This window comes from Drosophila guanche, unplaced genomic scaffold, assembly GCF_900245975.1.
Source record: "Drosophila guanche unplaced genomic scaffold, DGUA_6, whole genome shotgun sequence".
NCBI classification, from domain to species: Eukaryota; Metazoa; Arthropoda; class Insecta; order Diptera; family Drosophilidae; genus Drosophila; species Drosophila guanche.
This window is the reverse complement of record NW_022995743.1, coordinates 1147608-1167509: the sequence shown is the minus strand read 5'-3', so window position 1 is coordinate 1167509 and position 19902 is coordinate 1147608. Positions and strand designations below refer to the sequence as shown.

General features: G+C 46.6%; 4 protein-coding genes across 6 annotated transcripts; 2 read left to right on the top strand and 2 right to left on the bottom strand.

The window, feature by feature from the left end:
• The first annotated feature begins 219 nt into the window (after nucleotides 1-219).
• On the top strand, nucleotides 220-1199 carry LOC117583034 (PRKR-interacting protein 1 homolog). The gene is made up of 2 exons (XM_034271195.1): nucleotides 220-426; nucleotides 484-1199. Exons 1-2 carry the CDS (start codon nucleotides 253-255, stop codon nucleotides 1129-1131), a joined length of 822 nt encoding a protein of 273 aa, XP_034127086.1. The 5' UTR covers nucleotides 220-252; the 3' UTR covers nucleotides 1132-1199.
• Nucleotides 1200-2262: 1063 nt separating this feature from the next.
• Nucleotides 2263-7691, bottom strand: LOC117583019 (lissencephaly-1 homolog). Of its 2 annotated transcripts, none has more exons than XM_034271173.1 (8): nucleotides 7581-7691; nucleotides 4266-4372; nucleotides 3897-4197; nucleotides 3677-3833; nucleotides 3430-3607; nucleotides 3229-3364; nucleotides 2817-3168; nucleotides 2263-2759 (listed from the first exon to the last, which is right to left on the bottom strand). In XM_034271173.1, exons 2-8 carry the CDS (start codon nucleotides 4301-4303, stop codon nucleotides 2686-2688), a joined length of 1236 nt encoding a protein of 411 aa, XP_034127064.1. In that variant the 5' UTR covers nucleotides 4304-4372; nucleotides 7581-7691; the 3' UTR covers nucleotides 2263-2685. The 2 variants fall into 2 exon arrangements, with proteins under 2 accessions (XP_034127064.1, XP_034127073.1); XM_034271182.1 differs by lacking the exon at nucleotides 7581-7691 and adding an exon at nucleotides 7494-7511.
• Nucleotides 7692-8322: 631 nt separating this feature from the next.
• On the bottom strand, nucleotides 8323-12118 carry LOC117592015 (prominin-like protein). The gene is made up of 10 exons (XM_034285469.1): nucleotides 11493-12118; nucleotides 11271-11418; nucleotides 11090-11206; nucleotides 10836-11023; nucleotides 10488-10783; nucleotides 10088-10423; nucleotides 9918-10030; nucleotides 8924-9857; nucleotides 8724-8863; nucleotides 8323-8654 (listed from the first exon to the last, which is right to left on the bottom strand). The coding sequence occupies exons 1-10, from the start codon at nucleotides 11944-11946 to the stop codon at nucleotides 8498-8500; spliced, it is 2883 nt and encodes a 960-aa protein (XP_034141360.1). The 5' UTR covers nucleotides 11947-12118; the 3' UTR covers nucleotides 8323-8497.
• Nucleotides 12119-12492: 374 nt separating this feature from the next.
• Nucleotides 12493-19689, top strand: LOC117578571 (receptor-type tyrosine-protein phosphatase eta). 2 transcript variants are annotated; one of them, XM_034264148.1, is made up of 17 exons: nucleotides 12493-12627; nucleotides 14406-14569; nucleotides 14627-14765; nucleotides 14824-14933; nucleotides 14999-15520; nucleotides 15573-15725; nucleotides 15779-16063; nucleotides 16120-16418; nucleotides 16483-16657; nucleotides 16717-16842; nucleotides 16910-17227; nucleotides 17293-17637; nucleotides 17692-18486; nucleotides 18547-18617; nucleotides 18681-18815; nucleotides 18879-19253; nucleotides 19323-19689. In XM_034264148.1, the coding sequence occupies exons 2-17, from the start codon at nucleotides 14440-14442 to the stop codon at nucleotides 19629-19631; spliced, it is 4287 nt and encodes a 1428-aa protein (XP_034120039.1). In that variant the 5' UTR covers nucleotides 12493-12627; nucleotides 14406-14439; the 3' UTR covers nucleotides 19632-19689. The 2 variants fall into 2 exon arrangements, with proteins under 2 accessions (XP_034120039.1, XP_034120040.1); XM_034264149.1 differs by lacking the exon at nucleotides 12493-12627 and having other exon boundaries at nucleotides 14398-14569.
• Nucleotides 19690-19902: the final 213 nt, after the last annotated feature.

The following is a 19902-nucleotide window of genomic DNA, read 5'->3' as shown; positions in this document are numbered from 1 at the left end:
AATATAAGGCCATAAGGTATACAATCCAATAAAAAAGAGTATTCATAATAATCCAAATTGATTCTTCAATCGGTTTAAATTATTGTTTCAGTGTTAAAAGTCTTTCCAATCTAGTAAAATCAAATAGAACATCAAAATCGAGGAATTTAAGATTACGGTATATTTTTAATATGATATCGTATATGTTGGTATATTTTTGAAGGTCAGGGGGTAATTTTATCGATAATTTACAAAAAAATAAATAAATAAAAAATGTCGCTTATTAAAAATTTGGTAAAAGAAACGGAGAACAAACCCAAAAAGAAAAAGAAAGGCGCCGGGTCTGGGGACAGCGATTCCGATGGCAAGGGAGGGCCACTGCGGCCTTTTGTCAAGACGGCCACCGATCTGCAGAGGCTGAAATTGGAAAAACTTATGAAGCATCCAGTAAGAGGTGGCAGATTTGTTCAATAAATGTACTCACCATTGTCTTGTTATTCACAGGAGAAGCCCGTAATCATACCAGAGCAGCGTCGCGAACGGGACTACAATGCGTCGGTGCCAACATTTGTACGAAACGTAATGGGCAGCAGTGCTGGAGCTGGATCCGGCGAGTTCCATGTTTATCGGCATCTACGTAGGAAGGAATATGCCCGCCAGAAAAACATACAGCATCAAAGTGCCCGCGAGGCTGCGGACGATGCGTACCAACAGAAAATAGATGACAACCGGCGACTGGCCGAGGAGCGCACGGCCAAAAAGCGGGCCAAGAGGCTCAAGAAGAAACAGCGAGCCAAGAAGCCACGAGAACAAAAGACAGACGCAGCCAAACCGGAATCAGAGTCCAGTGGAAGTGCGTCGGAAGGGGAAGAAGACGCTGAGGAGAAGCCAGAAACGGCAGATCCAAAGCCAGAAACGGCAGATCCAAAGCCAGAGGCGGCAGCAGATCCGAAGCTAGATACGGCAGATCCACAGCCAGAGGCGACAGCAGATCCAAAACCAGAGAACACAGATTCGAAGCCAGAGACAGCAGACCCTAAGCCAGAAATCAACATCGATGAAGTCCAACAACGTCCTGAAGAAGTCAGCTGTGGACCACCAGAGAAAGTGGATTCTCAGAATGATGCTGAACCTGAAAAAAACGAGACCTGAATTGATTATCACTAGTCTAAGGTTTCCACTCTGAGCAAATACATGTTCTAGTTTACTAATAAAACAAAGTTGCAGTTTTATTATTATTTATATTTTAGGTATATGTATACTAAGCGATTTCTATATATCGCACGTATCTTTGTGTTTGTCATCTGAGGCCATCGTCTTAAAGCAGCTTTTGGTGAGAAAAAAAAAGCATTGAATTGTCTTGATTTGAGTGCGTATCTAGACTTATAGTAGTGTATAAGGTGCATCTATAATTGCATTTAATCGAGTGCAGTAAATGCTTTCGAAATTTGACATCAATGGCTATAAATAGTCGAGAGGGTAGTTGTACCCTGTGCAAACATGATCAAGAACCAGGGCATACAAATTTCTACTCATCGTTTGGGGGTTTTCTGTTTCTTGAAGAAGCAAGTTTTCTTTTATTGTTTCCAGTATATCGTTTATATCGTGAATCCATAGTTGTGTTCTTGTTTTTCTGCTCTCTGTTAAAATTTCAATATCATTTTGCACAAATAAATATGTATAGTATAATATTAATATATATATATATTTGCTTTTGCTTTTGCACTTATACAAATTATTATAATAAATTTGCAGCATTTTTCTACTATGTATTGTAAACCGTAAACGTAAATCATACTTTGAACTTAAAGCCAACTTAAACATGTAAGCATTTTGATGGATTTTATTTATGTTTATGTTAGATCCTTCTTTCGCAAAAGACAAAAGAACACACAAAACAGAGCAGAGTGAATACGGTTAAAAAAAGAGCCATCATTTGTTTGTATCGTAAAGATCATCACCTCATCTCACCTCATTTATGGTAAAAATTGTGTATAATAATTCAAGTATAATTCTCAATAACAAGTTTCGTTTCTCTGGTGAGTAAAAGTTTTCGTAAATCGTTGAAATACTTTCCTTCCTTCATTTGCAAACATTTAAACACTTTAAACAACATCAATGTAAACTTGTTTTATGATTTGATTTGAGAGTATGTTTGTGGATGGACAATCAATATTTATCTACTGGAACATTTTTTAAGATGAATATATTTTGTTGTACACTTGCAAAACTCTCCATCAATCCATTCAACTATAGACATAATTTTCTGCTTCTGCCTGTTTTGTTAAGCGAGCCGCTGCTTTTGGGATTAGCGAAGGGTCGAACGACCCGACACAGCATTTACATTAAACGAAATAATAATCGTAGGTGTATATGCATAGGCATTAACGTACATGTACTTTGTATATAGTAGGTAGGTAGGTAGGTAGTTACATATTTAGTTAGAAGGTTGTACAATTAAATAAATAATTCTTTTCGCGATTTTGCATTCGGCTTTAAAATACACTACTCGTAATGTGTTCATTTTACTGACGGACGCTGACACTGAAAGCGTCTGGAAAATAAACTTGCTGCTGGAGGTGGCTGAGACTGTTGCATTTATGTGTGTGTGTGTGTGTGTGTGGTGTTGTGTGTGATTTATTATATTAGCTTTATTTATGTTTAAATTGAGAAGTAAGCAAAACTTTTGCTGGGTTTTAATTTGCTTTAACGACACTCCCAGACCTTAACTGTTTGATCCACGCTGCCGCTGATGACGTACGGATGCGCCTTGTGAAAATCTGCAGGGAAATATATTTAAAATGTGTGAACTCGAGTCTAGTAGTGTCTCCACTCACCTATGGAGGTGCAGAAATGCTGATGTGCGTAGAGCGTCTTCATGCATCGCTTGTTGCGCAAGTCCCAGACCCTGATGGTCTTGTCATCGCTGGCCGACACTAAATACTTGCCACCCGGATGGAATGCCAAGCCACGCACCCAATTGTCGTGGCCATTAAGCGTGAGCAGGCACAGTCCAACGCTCACATCCCAAATGCGTATAGTTTTGTCTCGAGAACCAGATGCAAGGAATGGGCCCTGGTGGTGGCCCTTCTTGTTGTCCGCTCCGGCTGCTTCGTTTATCGCTGATGCTGCTGCTTCTGGAGCCCAGGCAATGCACTCCACGGTGTGCTCATGATCACGTAATTCAACCTGCAAATATGTAGATCTATAAAGATTCTATTGCTAGACAATAATCCGTATAATTTTTACCTTGCAGTCTTTTGAATTCGTCAACCAAACACGTATTGTGTGATCGTTTGAGCATGTGGCAAAGATGCTGCCCTCAATGTGCACTCGCACCATTCGCACCCACTCCCTATGGCCAGTATATGTCTTCACGCAGTACCTGTCGAGCAGAATGAAATGAATGAGTACCTAGCATCGAGGGCTTGTCATGGATTAGCAGCTTACCCGGTGGCCACCTCCCACATTTTGATGGTTCGATCACGTGAAGCAGACAGAACATAATCGCCGGCGGGCACAAAGGCCACCGATGATACATTGTGATCGTGACCGTGCATTGTTTTAACACATTCGTAGCTCTGCTGGAAATCCCACAATTTGATGGACAAATCGGCGCTGCAGGAAGCTTTATTGAAGATGAAGGAACGAGTCCATTAATTCGCTTTCAAATCAGACTGATGCTAAATCAACATACCCAAGAGCTTGCCCTGCGAATCGAATGCCACATCCTGCACAGAGTCGGTGTGTCCTTTTAGACTGCGCTCATAGTCGCCAGTTTCGAAATCCCAAATCCTAATGGTGGCATCTTCCGATGCTGAAACCATGAGGCCAAATATGGGATGAAATATAACCTGTAACAAAAATTCTTTAATTTAGTGTGTTTCCTTCCGGTTAATTTCTGATCTTTCACTTACCCTCGTTATGCTGGCTCGATGACCAGTCAGAGAGAACTTCTCTGGCGGGCGTGGTATCCATTCGCCGGGCGTGCGTTTGTTCTTTGTGGGCGCACCCTCGATAACCTCTTTCTCAGCTTCAGTGAGCTTAGCCTCTAGTTCCATCACCTTCTTCTGCAGGCGTATGACCGATGTCCACTTCTTCTCCAGCAGACCGCCATACTTCTTCTCCGACTCTGTGCTGACATCGGCCTCCTTGCGGAAGGTCTCCAGTGAGTCGCCGTAGCCATTTGAGCCCAAATAATCGGCAATCGCTTGGTTACTGTACGGAGAAAAGTAAAATGAAGATAAATTAGTAATTTGGTGTAGGTAATTGTTCGATTTACTTACAGCTCCTCGCGCTGCCGCTGCGACAACACCATTTTCATACTGTTCTCCGATTTGGCTTGTTTTCTGGTCTTTGCTGATCGGTTTTTCTGTTTTCAGTTCGTGCAGTTCTGTAAATGCAAGAAATAGACATGAGACATACGTGTATGATGAGTTGCTGTACTGGAAACAGGAAATTAGTTTCGCAAAAGGTAAATGCCAAAAATGCCACAGAGTTTCGTTTGAGTTCTCATGGAGGGCAAGTCACACACATTTCGTTGCGTTTTGTGTTTTGCGATTTCGGCAAGAGTGCCCACAAAGCTCAAAGCGAAAGGGGCGGCAGAGGCATTTGTGTCTGTCTCTTATGCTCATCTTTCGTCTAGTCATTATGGTGTTTCTTTATACAGAGCTAAAGCGAAGCATCATCATCATCGTCACCGTCGTGATCAGTTTCTGTTTCTGGCACAAAGTTTCGAGGGGAGACTACCATCAAAGCGCACATTGAATGCGAATCTCAGCAGGGTTTTATGACAGCAACAAGCAGAAAGGGAAGTAATCGAAACAATCTCAAGCTCAAATGGAATAGCTGGTGGAGCTGCACTGGCCAGCAATATGTGGGTTCAAGGGTCGCCCGACAATCGAGACATTTAAATGGAATTAGACAAGGCAGCATATCTTGCTGTAACTATAAATAGTGCGACAAGTTGTTGCTGCTGCTGCTGCAAGACCATTTAATTGACACTCAAGGTGGACGTAAGGCAAAAGCAAAAGCAAATCACAGGTAGCACGCAATAAAGCGACAATCCGAAACGCAGCGAACAAACACACATATCGCTATCGCGCACACGAGAGAGATAACCAATAGACCATTGAGCGTTGCCAAACCTCTGTAAAGGTAGCCATTGACAAAGCCAATTAGCCAGACTTAACGGCAGTTCAAGCAACTTCTTATAGGCAAATAAGGGGAACGGAGCGGAATGCGAAAGAGGCAATACAAGCAACACAAAGTCCAAGCTTACACACACACATACACGCACGCAGTCTAGGAAATGACGTTTTCAAATTATTTTTGGCCAAATGATATTTAACGATTTTTTTAACTAGCATTCGACCAACAAAAAGTGACCAAACGAGTTCAGTGTTCAGTTCAGCAGCGACCATCAATACATACTCGTACTACAGGCAGAGTTGGATCTGACGACGCGCATGGGACCAGCCAGGCCGTGACGTGACTCACCCACGGGACACACAAATCGAGCGAGACTCTCGGGTCTTATCAGCTGTACAAGAACGGGAACGGTATAGGGAACGGACCCCCTCTTCCCATGAGTGGTAGACATTTACAAATATAAGTAGGTGGATGGATGCTAGAGAAAAACTACTGCGCATCTAAATATATAAATGAAAATCAATGAAATATCAACAACAACAGAGCTCCCAACGTCACGCGTATAAATGGAAGTGGCGCGTGGGCTGGGCCGGGCTTGTCGCGTGGGGAGTAAGGGTTCCTGGGGCTCCTCCAATGCCCGAACCGAGTCAACAGAATTTCTGTTGTGGCAACCAACATTCCGATTCTTTGGCATGCGCATTGTAACCGTATCTGCCTGTGTGTGTGTGTGTGTGTGTGTGTGGGGGCTTCTGCTCTGCTTTGAAAGAAACGGTGCCACAAAGCAAACACAATGGGCATAGGGGGGCGTTTGGGTCACACGCTGCAACAGCACACACAGAAGTTGCAGGCATAAAAGGGTGCCAGGCACCACAAACAGTAGGAAAAAGGTAAAACCAACTATGATTCTCACACTTGTGCTTGCTCAAACTATTTAATATTTGAATTTAACACGATTTCCACCTCTCAGAAGCTGTGAAACAGCTCGCGCGTGTGGGCGTGTGATGTCAGAGACAATGGTTGGCAATGCATAACGACCAGGGCTGCCGAAAAGTACGTACTTTGACAGGATGCAAGCTCTCTTTCTCCCTTGATTGCCTGCTGTTCCTTCTCTTTCTCTCTTTCTTGCGACAGACCTTGCACTTGCTTCTTTCTGCTTTATGGCTCTGGCATGTGTTGCAGTTGTTTTTTGTTTTTGTTTTTGCGTGTTTCATTGATTAACCCACACACGCAAAGCACTTGCACATGCAGCGGCAGTGCAAAAAACTGTTTCAAGAGCAGAAAGGAAATAATGCCGAAAAACTATGAGGGATGAGAAGCAATAAAAGCTTCTGAGTTTATCGGATTGAATAGGGAGAGTAATGGACTTTAATTGAACTGGGAATTCATGTAATATCGCACTAACCTCTTTCTGGGAAAAGCTCATGTACTGGGAGAGGTCTTTATGAGATAGAGCGCAGAATAAAATAGATACAGGCCCCCTTTGCTTTAACGTTTAAACAATTTGCAGTGTCAGAAGGCAGACAGCCAGTTCGAGTCTAGCGCTCCCAAGCTCAGCATTCTCCACACATTCTGGGAAATTGCAACGGCAACGGGAATGCCAGGCCATGGCCGAAGCAAAAACCCAAAACGGGAAAACTGTGAAAAAGAAAATAAAACTAGATTTCTTCAGAATGTGCAGAACTGGTTTGGGGTATTTTTCAACGTTTCGCCCATGTTGAGGGGTGTTGGGAGATTGGTGGATTGTCTGTTGGTTCTAGAACTATTGAGCAAGGAACTGAGTGTTGGGCTGCAGCTATTCCGGGGAAGGGAATAAATAGGTAAAAATCGATCAACGCCGGATTGGGCGAGAGGGAGGACACATTCTTCAACACATGCGCAAAAAATTCATACACAGGCACACACTGCGGCTCGGAGCGATGTGTCATCGCTTTTCTGGTGGTTGTAAAATGTAATTGTTTTTTTTTCCTTTTTGATGTCGTTTTTGCACTGTTCAGTTATTTTTTTAGTTTCTGTTTTACACATTTTTGCCCAATTTGCATAACTCTTTCTTTTGCTTTCTGGTTTCTTTTCAATAACAAACACAAAGCAAACACAATAACAACAACACACACAAACGAAAATACAAACTGTTACGACGGCCATCTTGGATAGAGGAGGGGGTGCCATGAGACTCGAAAAGGCATTATTTGCAAAATCGAAAATGCACAAATCCATCATTATACACTCAAAAGCATCACCAATGACTTTGAAATTGTGCCTTTATTTATTTATCTCGATACATAACGCACGCACTAACACACTCAAGCAACCAATGTCGAACGTCTGACAATTTTTCCATTTTTTCTCAGTGGCTCATTACATACCGTCGCTGTTGCGAAAAATGGCTTTGACAATGCGGAGGATCGCGGCGATTCAGATACTTGCTTTGATTATGCGCATCGAATACTTACACTAATTTTGTAATTCATATATTATATTTATAATTATTCGGATTTATTTATGTGTTTTTTGACAAATTTTAGCAGAAACGAAGAGCAGAGACGCTAGTGTGACCGCAGATCTATCGATAAAATATACGACCGACCATCAAAACTATACCAAAATATACGATATCCGTTCAAAAATATACCGCAAGAACCGTAATCTTAAATCATTTTTCTCGATTTTGCTGTTCTATTAATTATTGCTAGCTAGTTAGGATTATCCGCGCCAAAACTAAAATTGTATCCTATGGAAGAATCAATTCTGCATATGATTGACTGGTTTCAATGACTTATTTTTATTGGATTGATTGCAAACTAATGTTAAAACTAAAAAAGCAACCAACAAAAATAGTATAAAACGTTACGTCAGTGGGCATGGAATGTTACGTATTTGTCAACTTGTTGCTTGTCAACCGGCAGGTATAGTATAGTATGGGCATTTTTGTACCCTATTTCCATTAATTAAAATTACAATTTCGTTTTCGTTTTTATATACACTATAATTAGTATCATTATACGTTATTATATACATTATAAGGGTATCATATGTTGCTCATCCAGTGCCCATGTAGGGCACACAATGCTGATCACTTCTCGCAGTTATTATATCTCCAAAAGTATATAAAATATATAAACAATATATTTTCCAAACATAGCGTATATATACCGAGAACCAATACGATCCTAACCCACTTAATACCACTTTATATAAACGATTATTATATTATCCAGCTTGTTAAAGGTTAACGTCTGTCTGACACCGTTTAAACACAAAATGTGCTTGACATAAAAGGCGATCGATCAGTGGATTGAGTAATAGTTCGTTTTCCAAACAAACAACACAGCGTTACTATTCAGTTCAACTGATTTCTCATTTTCTTCACTTACTCCCTCTTACGTTTGCTGCTCGGCATCGCCTCATCTCTTACGGCTACAACCTGGATCGGCCTGTCCAGCTCCTCTGGCAATGTGTGCCCAGTTCTGCCGCGGTTGGCCTTCATCCAAGCACTTCTGACCGGCGGACCTATGCAAACGGGACATCTGGGCGCAGGAAGGCAACGACCGGAGTCAGTTTGTAATGTATTAACCATTTCTGATTTGAAGACTTACCTGGCTGCTTCGGCTACCGCCAGTTGAGCGACAATCGGAGAGGGATAGATCTTGAGGTACATGCACATCAGACAATGGGCTACCGGCAGAATTGGCAGCAGGAGTAGGCAACAGAAAAGTGTGGCCAGCCAAAATGCGTTCTTCAAATGCAAAAAAAAAAAATGAAATACAAGCGCAGTTAGGAGACGCTCTCTACTCACTATTGGATCCACTAGACGAGCACAAAGGAGGGAAACGCCTTGATGGTAGATGTAGGCGAGGGGCTGACAGTGTCCGACGTTGGTGTTGGCCTCGTAGATCAATCTGTTGATGTATTCCTGAAGCTGTTCGTTGACTGACAAGGTAAGGTTGCGGGCCAGATTGTTGATGTAGTCCTCGCCCTTACTCCTAATAAAGTTCTCGGACCTCTGTGTCGCATCCATCAGTATCTTGAATCCCTTGTTGAAGTTATTATTGTCGTAGAGAATGAGCTTGTCAATTTCCTTGACTATGGTCAATAGCTTGACCACGTCCTTCCGCATGGGGATCAATAGGTATTCATTGTACCTTTTGAGATCACTGAACGACATGTAGTAGGCGAGGCAGGCGGGCATGCTCTCCCAGTGTCTTACGTTTAGCTCAATGCCAAACTTCTCCGTTTCATCCCGCATTAATTCCATCTCCTTGTGGGTATACTTCGTGCAGAGAACATCGCTGTACATGGCGCTGTGGTAGCTCGACAAATTGCTGTCCCTCATTTCATTCAGTTCGAGCTTCTCCTCCTCCGTGAACAGATACAGCATGGATAGATCGTCGGTGAACACGGGTATTTCCTCACTGCCATCGAGGAATATTTCCATTTTCAGCAGATCCTTTATATTGTAGATCTTCGTCTCTTTCAGTAAATCGAAGATGGACTCATCTGCCTGGCACGCTCTTATGGCATTCGACGCCGACAGCGTTGCCGTCTCTTCCATATTCCGCGTCTTGTAGCGACTGAGATCGATCACGGGATCCAGCTGCCGGAATATGTTGAGCGAGCTATCGTCCCTCAATGAGGCACACGCTGTCGAGTATGTTATCAAGCCGATCATCATGTAGAACAGGCAAACTAGCGTGATGAACGAGAATGCACAAAATATCAGGATGATGGCTCTGAAATAATTGAGACAAATGGCAGGTCCCGGTTCGGTTGGCAACTTAGAGAAAACTCACATAAGTAGGCATGAGGCAGCCATGCCTTTGGAGCATGGTTTATATGGTCCTGGCATAGTCCGTTTAGGCCCAAAGAAGCCGCATATCAGAGCGGAAGTCAGGACTACGACAATCTACAGGCAGGCGAGAGAGATGGGCCATCCACAAAGTCGTCAAATGATTCAACTTACTGCAAAGAGCAACACGCAAATGACTATGTTGATGGCCCTGCGATCATGGCCAAACTTTTCGTACACATCCTCGAATGTCTTTGTGGTCCTCAAGGTGTTTAGGTGAATGTCGCTGATCAGAGAGTCGATCATGTCGCGCAATCCCGTAGCTTCGTCCAGCATCATTATTCTGCCTCTCCTGATGGATCGCAAGATTGGCGGCACAACGAGTCGCATCTGTTTCAGGATCATTTGCTTGATTTTGTTGAGGCGAAGCATGCCGTTTAATGGAATCTTATAGAATTCATCCTCAATAATCTTTTTGATGGCTTCGGAATAGGTTGTGGTATTCGGCACCTACAAATGACAATCATTTCATTTATAGTTGCGGGTTTAGCCATGGGGAAAGGGGAGTAGATACCTTGTCCATGTGCAGACACCTTGCGGTGCCATAAAGCATTACGCCATTTTCACGGTTCCACTTGTAGCACTTGGGCAAATGGCACAGAGCGTAGGCGGCATAAATCAGATTTCGCTTTTGGCCACGCAAACCGTCTCTAAGTTGGCTGCCAAGCAAAATGATCTCCTTCTCCAAGGCATCCACTTGCACCATCAGCGTGTACGCCTTCGGCATGTTGCGGAAGATGCGCTCCATTTCGGCTAGCGCATTGCTCTCAGAAGTATCTCCCAGGTCCAGGAATATGTGGTTGTGTGCGTCTAAGGAGTCAGATGGAAGGTGGAAAAATGTCATTTACCGAGTTCAACTCACTGTTGAGATGCTCATCGAGGTGGGCCTCCATCTCCTGGTAGTTGTACACCATCAAATGGTAAATGTGATCAGCGACTTCTTTGAGGAACGCGCAAGTGTCCTCACTCGAACGTTTCATTGTCATCTTGGTGTCCTCGAATGCCCGATCCAGGAATTTGTTTGCAATAAACGCGACGATGAGGCCAAAGCTGCAAACAATCGGAGGCACATTATTGTGGCTGCCCTGTGGCAGTTAGATCGACCCAGACACTCACATGAGGAAAAGGACCATTAGGGCAAGGCAGATGCCGCAAACCAGGCGCCACGGACGTTTTTTGGATCTGGAATATTGCTTGCAACGCAAGCAGCAGCAAAAGCAGCAATAGCAGACACTGCGGGGAGGATCTTCATCAGCACTTTGTACCTCGTGGCCGAGTCTTTGAGGGTTTCACTTACCCAATAAACGGAATCACAATGATAAAGGTGAGGAGGAATATCACGATAAGCAGCAGAAACCAGTAACTGTGCAGCAGAGCAGCCCAATCATGCTGCCTCACCTTGGGGCCCAGAGCCAATTTGTTGTTGTCCGTCAACGTTACATAGCCTGCAGGGGAAGGTGTTCGTGCGGGGGTGGGGCTAGGGAATCACTGAAGACAGCTGCTTACTGGCATCGCTTACCCGGCGGCATGTCGGAAATAAACATCCGAAAGATAAAGTGCATCATCTTGTATAAGGGATTGAGGGCTTTGTGCGTTGAGGTTAGATCTCGGGAATAGTTGGCGTATCCGCTGTACTGGGTAAACTTGACGGGTGGCCAGTGTCGCTGTCCCAGCTGCTCGTGGGTCGTACCATCGCCCACGTAACCCTCGCGCCAAACGGTATCAGCCTCGGCTCTACTATTAGTCCCACTGGCACTTTCTTCGGTCTCAGCTGTGGCAGCCTCTCGGATGATAATTGGCAGTGTTAGGGAGAGCAGCAAAAGGATCACCTTCAACGCATGGCTGCATCGAACAGCGCGAGGAGCGAAGTGACGGTGGGTCCGTGCTTTACTGGTGGATTTTCTATGGCTTGGAGGTGCCATACTGTCACTCTTTCCTTTCCCAGTGGATATACAACTTTCGCTAGAGTACATTTTTCAGCTGCAACGGACGCTTCACTTGACACAGTCGTGTGTATCTGTGTGGGTGTATTCTGTTTGGCTGTGTGCACCCTAACTGGGAAATGCACGTGTTCTTGACTTGTTGTTATGTGTACTGTTATGAGTGGCAAGTGTATTATCTTATGTGTCCAAATAACAGTTAACTCAGAAACAGCTGACTGGAATTCAAATATTCAGAATGTGGTCACATTACCCAAGGATTTGTCGATAAAAGCAACCATGTGCCGCTATCGATTTGCCACCAACACAACATACTATCGATGTATTTTCAGTTAAAAGATTCAAATCAAATATGTTTGTGTTCAACAGGGAAGTTTTCAGCTTAAATCACTTTATAGCACTATATAGTATTTTCTGCAGCAAAACTGCAGTTTGTGTTATCTTACCCACACACAAATAAAGGCACACAAGCACACACACATACAGTTACGATGGGAGTAAACTTGTTGTTATCAGCTCACACCCACACACCCAAACACATAGCAATCCCCATCCAGAGGCGGTTACTTATTCTCCTTCACGCTCAGTTTTCGACAAACGCTCAACGGAAACGGTTATAATTATACTTCTGGACGACACTTTCGATTGTCAAAGTGCCGAGAAACCATTAAGAAAAACGAACGAAATAAACTTACAAAACAATAACTTTTGCCAGTGAGTGCAGCAGCTTTCGTTGAAGGAATATTTGTGCTCGTAGCCATAGCCATACCCATACCAGTGACAGCCATACGCTGAGAATTCATTGTGCAAATTGCCAAAATATGTAAATAATTTGCCAAATTATGGCACTTCAGCTAGCCAGGCAGGCAGGCAGGCAGGCAGCGTTATCAGACAGTCAGTCGATCGATCTAATCAGCAGCTGATTCTATTTGCTCCCATTACACGCCAGTAGTGTGATAGCAGACAAATGATATCAGAGAGAAGAGGCGCCTTTGTAGATGCAACAGAAGCTGTCCGAACAATCCTTAGCAATCCCATTAGCTTGCATTTTGGCTTGACTCCTTTATTGACTTGTCATTCGAAGGGAATTTATTGCTCACCCAGCCAACCATTATTCGCTTTTATGGCCTGCAAAGTGTGTGGAGTGTCGAGTGTGGAAGGCGTTATCACTCGACTCTGATTATATTCCGTCGATAGCAGCAGCTCAGCTTGGCTTGTTCGCTGTATTCGTCAGCCTGTAACCGCTAAATGGTTATTATTGGCTTATTTGTGGGTTTTTGGGGGTAAATGGAATAAAGTGTCAGCCTTCTGCCCGTGCACTGTGATTTGTTTAAACTTTAAACTCACAAAAACGATGGAAATTGTCATTGGTGTGGGTTCGCGTACGTAGTTCCTCGAAGACAGATAACGAATATGTCGAAGTATGCCATTAATAAGATTCGAGAAATGTAATTTATTTGCCTCATAAACGTATCTGCCAGTCGTGACAATGATGTGACAACGAAAATTAGTAATTAGTGCTGCCGTTTTTTGCAGTTTCTGTTTGATTAAAAGTCAACAGCAGCAGCAGCAGAAGCAAAGCTTCAGCAAATGATGAAATGTCTCCCCTCCGTTCCCCCTGTATATCTACCATGAGTATACGCCATTAAATGGCCCTCCGGTCGTGATAAGAATACGCCAGAAGAGCAACGTCAGAGCCGGAGAGTAGGAGGCCCTCGGTAATCGCCTTTACCCATTATCGATCGAGTCATACTGAATAAATTTATTGGTTGTGTTGTACAAGAGAGATCACTATCAGGGGATCCAATCCTTGTATCTGCTAGCCACTTGGCTGCTCATCTCAAGTGGCTTGATAATACTTTCGCAATTCCAGCCCATTGCCATTCCCATTCCCATTCCCGTTCTGTGCCTGACATTGGTCACGCCTTCAATGTGCGCCGAATCTTTCGGTCCCGTTCGTTCTTTATCGGTTTCACTTACTTGTGCCATGGATCTGCCATACATTTCTCCACTTTCTTTGTCTTCATTTGACTCGTGCATTTCCTTGCATTGTTGCGCTGGTCAGAACTGCAGCAGCTGATGATCCCGAACCAAGGGGAATCTACTTAGCAGGTGACTGTCTTCGCTGTGGGGAGGACCAATAACTTATTCACCACGCTCAGAGCAATTGGTTCGCGAAGGAGATGGCCGTGTGGTGAAGACTTGAACTCACCTTAATCCGGACATGCCACCAGGGTACAAAAATGTTTAATAAAATCACAACTTTCCGCTGCACATTGAACTCTTAATTATTTGTTATTATAAATAACACACACACACACACACACACACACACACCAAAAGGTTTAGCTGGGGGAAGTCTGAGGATGAGGTTAATGATTTATGGAAATTCCCCAGCGGGGGCCAACCGGTTGTGCGTGCACACAAAAGTATTTCACTTAATAATTTATTGTACAATTAATAAGCAATCCGATTCGAAAACACTTGCACAGCATCCGACACAACCAAAACAATGTGGCCCTAAAGATGGACAGTAATTACTGGAAGCCAGCACTCAAGATATACGGACTGATCCTCCTGCTGCTGTTCGCATGGGCCCAGGCACAGACTGAGCTGCCGAGTGGATCCACCTCCGATGATCAGGAGTTGGCTGAGAGTGAGTTTCACATGTGTGTTTGGCTTACTCTGCCGCTCTAACAGTGTCTGCTTACAGAGGTGGAAATCCAAGTGGCCTCGACGGCCTACACGCTCGCCTTCAGCATCGCTGTTGGGGACACGGACTATGCCATCGAGGGCATCACCTGCCGCAATGGCAGCGGCAAGGAGAGCAAGGCAAATGAGGCCAATGTGTGGTAAGACTCTGCAGGAACTAAAGCTGATTCAACACTGTCAAACTATTCCCTTTTGTAGCGAGAGCCTCGATCCCTGCACCTTCTACACGTGCGTCGTGTCGCTGCGGCCCATCGATGCCAAGCCGCCGACGCCTGACCAAACGATCTACGCCTACACCGAGTACAAGGGTGAGTGGAATGAAGTTTGCTGCAGCTGCAGACATACCCTAATGCATCTGCAATCACCATTTCAGAGCCTAGAACACAGATGACCGAGGTGCTGGCCACCGCAAATACCATCAAAGTCTCATGGGAGACGAACGATCGCTCGTGTGTCCAGTCCTTTGAGATCACGGCCAAGGCTGCGGAGTTCTCCTACACGACGCAGCAGCTGAGCGAGAAGAGCACCTACACCTTCATGGACGTGCACGCCTGCCTCACCCACACCCTGACCCTGCTAACGCGTAACAATGCCAGTCACGTGGTGGATATGGACACGGACAAAGTGGAGACACTCTACTCGGAGCCAGGCGATCTTTCCATGAACATCACGAACATGGCCAATGGCATAACGGTCGTCACTTGGGCCGATCCCACGGAGAAGCATTGCATCGCCTATTACATTTTCAAGTGGAAACGAAACGACTGTGAGCAGGAGGAGGAGGAGCAGCAGACGACCACGGATCTGCCTATGACTCTCAATACGGACTATGACATGGAGACAACCGAACCGGAAACACCCGATCCAGAAGTGCCTCCCGAGAGTGAGGATAGAGGTGAGTTTCCCCTTTCTTATTGGATCATTATCTGACTGGACTCTCTCCGCAGTTGAGTGCGAGTGGAGCGACAATTCGGTGGATTCCAAGCTGAGGGAGTATCTGCTGACGGATCTGCAGGGCTGCGAGCAGCACACCTTCGAGATCTACATCAACGCGAACGAAACGGCCAAAGCCTCACAGCAGTTTACATCCGCCGAGAAGAGTAAGTAGACGTCAGAGTAAGCCCAAGAATCTCCTCTCAATGCTCCCATTCAGTGGCCAGCGCTGTCTTTGAGCCCGTTCACAGCATGAACTCCACGGAGCTGCGCTGGATGTGGTCCGAGCCGCAGGATCATCCCAAGTGTGTGGCCAACTACAGTGTGCAGCTGACGGGACCCATGCAGCGCCTCAACGAAACCCTCGAAGTGGTCACCACAGACAAGATGGCAGTCTTCGCAAACCTCGATCCTTGTGGCATCTATCGCGTGAAAATTGTGCCGATGATGCTGAACGGAAGCTCAGGGGCCAAGTACCTGGCGGAGACGACTGTCAGCGAAGATCGTGAGTCGATGGAGATGCCAGGCAAAGGCTTGCCATTAACATCCCTTCCCTGTTAGAGCCCTCGCAGATCCTGGAACTCGTCGTGCTGCCCGGCTCCTACTCCCTGGAGTTAAGCTGGCTCACACCCGCATACGCGGACTTGTGTATCGATGGATATCGCATCTCCGGCTGGATGGAGGACAACAAAGAGGTGCTCAGTGCCACCACCAAGAACACATCTGTGACGTTTAGTGATGGGCTGTTGGCCTGCCAGGCGTACACCATACAGATTATACCCTACACGAGGGAGAACCTCGATGGCGCTCTGCTCCAGAAGGATGTGGAGACAACGGCGGCCGTTGTGAACTCTGACAAGGTGAGGAAACTCACGTTAAACTTCCGCTGAATGTCGCTGATTTATCTCCCTTGAATCCACACAGATCACTCTGCAAATGGCCACCAATGGAGCTGCTTCGCATAGCCTCACGTTGATTGCCAACAATCAGGACTACAACAACACCTGCCAGACGATCTTCGCCTTCTTCAACTGCAGCACCACGGCCAAGGTGCGCTACACCTATGCGGAGCGTTACGTCGAGGGTTACACAAGGACAGGTATGCATATCTCTGGGCGGGAGTCCTTCCTCTCGCTATCCCTGTGTACTTCCTTGCAGGCTTCCAGGCAGAAATCAGTCCGCTGTCCCCGAACACCGCCTACTTTTGCGACGTGATGCTGTACAATGTGGCAGGATCCTCGAAAGTGCGACGTACCCTGGAGAACACGCACACGCAGAACTACTGTAGGTGATCCACTCCATTCATCGATCAAATCTCTCTCGTTCGAGAAGTAATTCCTTCCGCTTGCAGTTCCCGAACGGCCCGAGAATGTTAGCATCGATGAGAGCCGTGTGCAGAGTCTGATGTTCACGTGGAAGGCGCCCACCTATCTGAATGGAGCCATCAAGTACTACCAGGCCTTCCTGATGCGTCACCAGCCCAACTACACAGTGCCCGAGGACTGCGAGGAGGTCAGCGAGAATCCCAAGTCCGAGACAAAGGGCGATCTGAGCGTCAACTTCACTGAACTGGCTCCGGGTGTGCGCTACATAATGCAAGTGGCTGCCCAGAATGAGTTCGGGATGGGAGAGTACACTTCTCCGATTATTGGAATCACTTTGCCCGCGGGTGAGTCATCGCAGCATCCTTCCAGCCACGGGGGAGTTTAATGAGAGTCCCTTTCCTTTTGGCAGTCTCTGAGCGCGTCACCCAACTGTCGGTCAATCCCATGGGTCCCTCGCTGGACTCCTCCGAGACGTACAACGCCAATGCGACCATCACCTGGATATTGCCCTGCAAGTCCAACGGCAACATTGAGGCGTTCATCCTGGACTTTACTGGAGATCGGGCAGCACACGAGAAAGTCGAGTTCCGGCGCATCGTCCCGCCAGACACGGCGGACCGCAAGGGACGCATGTCCTACACGGAGACGGACATGAAGCCGGAGTACGACTACCGAGTGAATGTGACCGTGAAGAACGTGGATGTGGACACGCTCAGCGACATCGCGACGTCCCAGTGGCAGTCTCCAGCGGGTCGTAAGTATAACAAGAGGGATTCTTACCTCCGTCTCTGATCGCTTTCATTCCCAGTTCCCGCTCGTTTGGGCAGCGATGTTGTGGGCCAAATGCGTGTCAGTCCCAACGAGACAAGTCACCCGACGAGATCGGCCATCGTGCGACTGCCTGCGGATATCCAGAGCTCCGAATCGGGCAACATCACGTACATTGCGTTGCTGCTGTCGCAGAAGAACTGCGCGGGAACGCCAGAGCTGGGCTCCGCCCTGGTCAACGCTGCTTCGGCATGGCCCGATGTGCAGTCCTATGAGACGGCAGGCGGAGACGGCACGGCGGAGTGCATCTATCAGTACCAGACGACCGAGGAGCGCTGGAACCCGCACACGGTCAGCAGGGAGCGGGGCGCCGGCGAGGAAATTGTCTTCACCATCGGCGAGGACAAGTGTCCGAACGGCAAGAGGTACTGCAATGGGCCACTGCTGGCGGACACGCAGTACCACATGGTGGTGCGACTCTTCACCAAGTCGGGCTACCGCGACGCTGCGCTGCTGGAGTTCCGCACGGATGCGGCCATCAAGGTGACACTGATCCTGATCAGCGTCTGCTCCTGCCTGCTGCTGGCCTTTGTCCTGGGACTCGCTGTGCTGTGGGTGCGCAAGCGTCTAGCCTGGCATCGCGACTCTGGCCAGGGCATTGAGGATCCCTTTGGCAATGTGACAGCCAAGAACTTTGCCATTTTCTACGCCGAAGTGGCCAAGCCGGAGAAGCTGGCCCGCGAGTTCAAGGAGATCACCGTCGTGGCGCTGGAGCTGAGCTACTCGGCCTCCGAGCTGGGCTGCCACAAGAATCGCTATGCGGATATTTATCCATGTGAGTGCGCTCCCTGGTTCCTGCTGGAATGAATTTCAGTTTACCTTCCATTTCCAACAGACGACAAGAATCGCGTTATTCTGGACATAGATGCCGAGGGATCGGACTATATCAATGCCTCATTCATAGATGTAAGTGCTCTGAAATCTGCTTCACTCTCTTCCAGCCTCTCTCTCACTTCATCCATTTCGCAGGGACACACACGCAAGAAGGAATACATTGCCACACAGGGACCCAAGCCGGAGAGCCTCATGGACTTCTGGCGCATGATTTTGCAGTACAATGTGCGGGTGATTGTTCAGGTGACCCAATTCCGGGAGGGTAATACGGTGAGCATCTAGCATACATGTTCCAATATTCCAATCCAATACTCAAAGCTCATCCCTCGACAGATCAAGTGCCACGAATACTTCCCGTACAACCTGCGCGGACTGACGGTGAGCGTCAAGTCCAAGGAGAACTTTGAGCTCTACGATCGAACGGAGCTGACGGTGGTGCACGACAAGTACGGCCTGAAGGAGAAGGTTGTGCACTTTTACTTCAAGAAGTGGCCCGACCACGGCTGTCCCGAGGATCCCATGCACCTGATTGCCTTCGTGAAGAAGGTCAAGTCGGAGCGGCGTCCCAGCTACTCACCCATCGTCGTGCACTGCAGTGCGGGCGTCGGCCGGACAGGCACCTTTATTGGCCTGGACTTGATCATGCAGCGCCTGAAGAGCGAGTCTAAAATCAACATCTTTGAGACGGTCAAGAAGCTGCGCTTTCAGGTACAGACACAGCTCCTCCTCCGTCGCTTTCAGTTTTTCTCATTAGATTTCCTTTTCCTTCCCTTGCAGCGCATGAAAATGGTGCAGACGCAGCAGCAGTACACATTCCTCTATGCCTGCACCTACGAGCTGGTGAAGCACAAGATTCCGCGTGCCGCACTCAAGCTGGAGGGACGCCCGAAGTCGGCGGCGACTACCAAAAAGGTGAGCTTCCCCGAAGTGGCTGTTGGCAATGTGGTTGGCTCGGCGCCTAGCACCGATCCGGAGAGCGGAGTGCCCACCCTGCAGCTACCGGCGCGATTCTCTGGCCTTCAAAGGGGCAGGGAGCAGCAGCCCTTTGGGAAAGACGACATCAGCAGCAGCAGCAGCATCATGTGACCTGAAAGTGATCGTCGCTTGTGTATTTATTGTAATTGTATTAAACGAGTGTAACTTAGCAGCAATAGTAGCCAAAGAATTGCATCTAAAGCAAAAACCAATGCATGTAAAATGATAATAAATGGAAAATATACGTACAATTCCATTTTCGAACTCGTGCTTATAATAAACCGTTGGCGGCCGAAGGTAGAGCGAGACAAGCGTATTGTCAATTGCACACAGTGAACGTTTTACAGTACTGTCGCTTGGCCGAAACAGCTGATTGTGAAAA

Bases quoted from the DNA above. Each gene is read 5' to 3' on its own strand.
- LOC117583019 (XM_034271173.1), bottom strand. From the start codon at position 4,303: ATGAAAATGGTGTTGTCGCAGCGGCAGCGCGAGGAGCT. The intron at 3,834-3,896 runs GTAAGTGAAAGA...TTTTTGTTACAG, and splicing joins ATCGAGCCAGCATAACGAGG to GTTATATTTCATCCCATATT. The intron at 3,365-3,429 runs GTAAGCTGCTAA...TCTGCTCGACAG, and splicing joins ATGTGGGAGGTGGCCACCGG to GTACTGCGTGAAGACATATA.
- LOC117583034 (XM_034271195.1), top strand. From the start codon at position 253: ATGTCGCTTATTAAAAATTTGGTAAAAGAAACGGAGAACAAACCCAAA. The intron at 427-483 runs GTAAGAGGTGGC...TGTTATTCACAG, and splicing joins AAAAACTTATGAAGCATCCA to GAGAAGCCCGTAATCATACC.
- LOC117592015 (XM_034285469.1), bottom strand. From the start codon at position 11,946: ATGTACTCTAGCGAAAGTTGTATATCCACTGGGAAAGGAAAGAGTGAC. The intron at 10,031-10,087 runs GTAAGTTGAATC...GCCTGCCTGTAG, and splicing joins TTTGCGTGTTGCTCTTTGCA to ATTGTCGTAGTCCTGACTTC. The intron at 9,858-9,917 runs GTGAGTTTTCTC...CAATTATTTCAG, and splicing joins GCTGCCTCATGCCTACTTAT to AGCCATCATCCTGATATTTT.
- LOC117578571 (XM_034264148.1), top strand. From the start codon at position 14,440: ATGGACAGTAATTACTGGAAGCCAGCACTCAAGATATACGGACTGATC. The intron at 16,658-16,716 runs GTATGCATATCT...ACTTCCTTGCAG, and splicing joins CGAGGGTTACACAAGGACAG to GCTTCCAGGCAGAAATCAGT. The intron at 17,228-17,292 runs GTGAGTCATCGC...TCCTTTTGGCAG, and splicing joins TGGAATCACTTTGCCCGCGG to TCTCTGAGCGCGTCACCCAA.